At 56.8% G+C, this 3,328-nt stretch overlaps 1 protein-coding gene across 1 annotated transcript in view; it reads left to right on the top strand.

Annotated features, from left to right (window-relative positions):
- INPP5J (inositol polyphosphate-5-phosphatase J) overlaps nt 1–1,367 on the top strand; it is an 11,780-nt gene extending 10,413 nt beyond the window's left edge. The window contains 1 exon segment of the mRNA XM_069081417.1: nt 398–1,367. Coding sequence (XP_068937518.1) covers nt 398–1,056 — 659 coding nt within the window. The 3' untranslated portion in view covers nt 1,057–1,367.
- Nucleotides 1,368–3,328: the final 1,961 nt, after the last annotated feature.

Here is a 3,328-nt window from a genome sequence, read left to right as displayed (position 1 = left end):
GGGAATGGGGAGGGTGTCAATAGAAGGAAGGAGAGAAAGGGGAGGGGCTGGGTAAGTTAGAGGATAGGGGAGGGGCCAAGTGGGAGGAGAGGATGGGGGAGGGGTCGGGAGGGAGGGGAGGAGAAGGAGGAGAGACCCAGCAGAGGAGGGGACCAGAGAGAGGGGATGAGAGGGAAAGGAACAGAAACAGGAAGTATTCCAGGTCCAGGGAAACACATCAATGCTGAAGTTCAAGACAGGGGTCCTGAGTTCAGATTCTCCCTCCAAACTTGCTGTCCATGAGACCACAGGCACTTCTCCGGGGCCGTTTCCTTCTGTCTAAGAAGGAGGCTGGACAGCCTTGGAGACCGTGCTGAGTCTCTGCTCAGGTGGATGGCGCGGAGTTTGGCAGGGCCAGGGGTGCGGGGCTATGTGGGCTGGCACCTGCCTCTCACCCTCTCTGGCTCACACCTGCCCTGACTCCTCACTTTCCCTGCGGCCCAGATCTCCCTGCCTGCCTCAGACGAGGGCAGCAGCCCCACAGACAGCTCGAGGGCCAGCTCCGAGGGGGAGGACGACAGCACCCTCGAGCTGCTGGGCCCCAAGTCCCGGAGCCCCAGCCCAGGCAAGATGAAGAGACACCGCAGTCGCAGCCCCGGCCTGGCCAAGTTCCCCGGCCTGGTTCTCCGGCCCTCCTCCCGGGAGCGGGGAACAAGCCGCAGTCCCTCCCCACAGGGCCACCGGCCCCTCAAAACCCCTGGCTCCGGGTCGGGCGCGGGCACGAAGGGCAAGGAGAAAAAGGGAAAGGCTGGCTTGAGCCCCGAGGAAGAGGACCCGCCCCTGCCCGAGATGCCCGGGCCCTGGAACTTCCCCCTGCCCAGCTCCCTGCCTCGGCCGGTGCCCCGCACCCTGGGCCTCCTGCCCTCCCTGCGGCTAGAGCCTGTCCTTGGCAGCCAGTGGCGAGGTGAGCAGGAGCAGGAGCAGATCAGCCCAAAGAGCCCCAGCCGTCCCCCCCGGAGCCCTTCCCCGAGCCCCAAGAACCAGCAGGGGATGGAAGACGGGCCCCCGGGGCCCTGAGTGGGAGTCGCCGCCCCGTAGATAGACTGCTGTGCGTCCCTTCGCTGCATCCGGCTAGCCCAACCAGGGCTCCTCCTGCAAGGCCTGATGGCCATCTGGCTGCCCCATCCGTGGGGCAGGGTCAGGAGGGGTCCTGCGGGGGTAGGGCTGGCCCTCCCTCTCCATCCTGGACCCTAACCTGTGACAATCACTGCGCCCTTGCTTTCCCCAAGCCCGAAGCTGGGTGCAGGGGGGCTGGGGGCTGCACCGAGCCCCAGCTGCTAGCCATCATCCTGAGGGTTGTTTATTAGAAATAAAAGTCAGATCTCTGAGACTCTTGTTTGGATGGGGGTTGGGGCCGGAGGGGAAGGGTGTAATTCTAAGTATCTCGGAGCCAGACCTAGCTTCAAAAGTCCAGGCTGTCAATCAGCAGGAATCTCCTCCAGTAGGAGTCCAGCCTCCCATGTTTAGACCTCCACTGACAGGGACAGTCTCACAAGGGAGACTCACAAGACTACTTCACAAGGGAGTCCATGCCCCATGTGGCTGGCCTTACCTGCTATTTTGTCTCTGTGCCATTAAGGATGGCAGATTCAGAGCGGGAGGGGATCATCTCATCAAAGTCCCTCTTTTCTTTTTTTAAATAGATAAGGAAAAGACCCAAAGAGGCTGGGTCACGAGCCCAAGGTCTCACAGGTCCTGAATGAAAAGCAGGGCCAGCTGGGATCTGAACCCACGTTCTCTCATCCCAGATCCATTAAAAATGTCCTGCTTTCTGGGGCCAAACCTAATTTCTCTTCCACCCAACCAAAGCAATGAACATAGATTAAGCACCTACTGTGTGCGTAGGGCTTTACAGTCTTCTATCCCTTCAAGGTGGTTATCACCATTACAGGTGAGAAAATGAAGGTAGACAGGTTAAGAAGTGACTTGCCCATGGTCACACAGCTAGTAGTGTCTGAGACAGTATTTGAACTCAGGCCTTCTTGACCCCAGGCTCATTAAAGAATGACAGGCAGGACCTTGGGTATCAATGAACTTCAAATGACTTCCCAGACTTACAGATCCTTTTTAGGATGATTTCCCCCCAGGATATCTTGAGGTTTTAACCCGGGGGCTTCTAATGAGCTATTCTTAATTCACCACACATGAAGTGTACATTGTGTCCAATACACGGTGTGGATGGGGGCCTCCCCCCCAGGGGGCACGCCCAGTCCAGGTGAGTCCAGGTGTGCCCACGTGTGTCAGCATCTCCTATGTGGACACCTGTTGGGGGCACTGAGCTGCTGAGAAGCCTGCCAGGGTCACAGACTGTAAAACTGGAGGCATGCTGCAGAGGGGAGGGGGGTGTTTATGTACCATAAAAGTGCAAAACAGTCCCCCAAGGAGCTTCTGCTCTTCCCCCCTTGGGGATGTGCTCCCACACATCCACAGATGCGAAATGCAGAGGAATGGGGGGAAGGTTCACTGATAACCAAGGGGATATATGAGCAGACATTGATTGGGCACCTACTGCGTACCAGGCAAATATGAAAATCTATGCCTTCAAGTTCCCGTCTGAAGGGAGAAGCAACATGTCCACATCTAAGAAAAGACAAAAGTCAGCGTGGGATGGATGATTTGTGGAAGCCTGGCTACCCTGGAGGACCAGGAAAGGATCGTGTTGAAGGTGACTCTTTAGGCAATGACAATAAGAGGCAGAAAGAGGTGAGGCAGGTGGGCATTCCAGGGGTGGGGAACAGCCAGAGCAGAGTCCAGGAGGTAGGAGATGAAGGAACCAAAAACCACAGTGACTAGCGAGCTCTGAGATTCCCTCACTGTCACCTCATGACAGAGGGCAGAAATTAATCTGAATAAAGCCCACTTCCCTCCTTCAACAACCCCTCCCCCAAAAGTGTGGTGGTCTTCCAACTACTCAAGCCTGCATCATAAGCCCTGGGACTTGACTGGGCATAAAAGAAAGGCCTGCAGGCCACTGGGAATGTGGGCTTGTCTGGCGTGGCTGGCATGGCTGGCAAAATGCCCCAAGAGACTTATACCTGGGAGAACTTATCACGATCCTGGGTCATTTGGTTCTGATGCCCCACTTTGGAAGTGTCACTGAGAAGCTAGAGAGCTTGAGAAGACAGCACATGCCAATCACTGTGTGCCAGGGCCTGGTGGGTACCAAGGCAAAGTCAGGGATTCCTGCCAACCATGAGAGAGTTACAGGGCCCCAGTGTCTAGTTAATTAGAGGATGGGAAGCCGGGATCAAGACCAGCTGGGCAGGAGCCAAGTACAGGTCCCCCCTAG

This window comes from Petaurus breviceps, unplaced genomic scaffold (genome assembly GCF_028583685.1).
Source record: "Petaurus breviceps papuanus isolate PSGF00001 unplaced genomic scaffold, PetGlider_PUasm1.0 99, whole genome shotgun sequence".
Lineage (NCBI taxonomy): Eukaryota > Metazoa > Chordata > Mammalia > Diprotodontia > Petauridae > Petaurus > Petaurus breviceps.
Note: the sequence above shows the minus strand (reverse complement) of the source record. Positions and strands in the feature narration are given on the sequence as shown.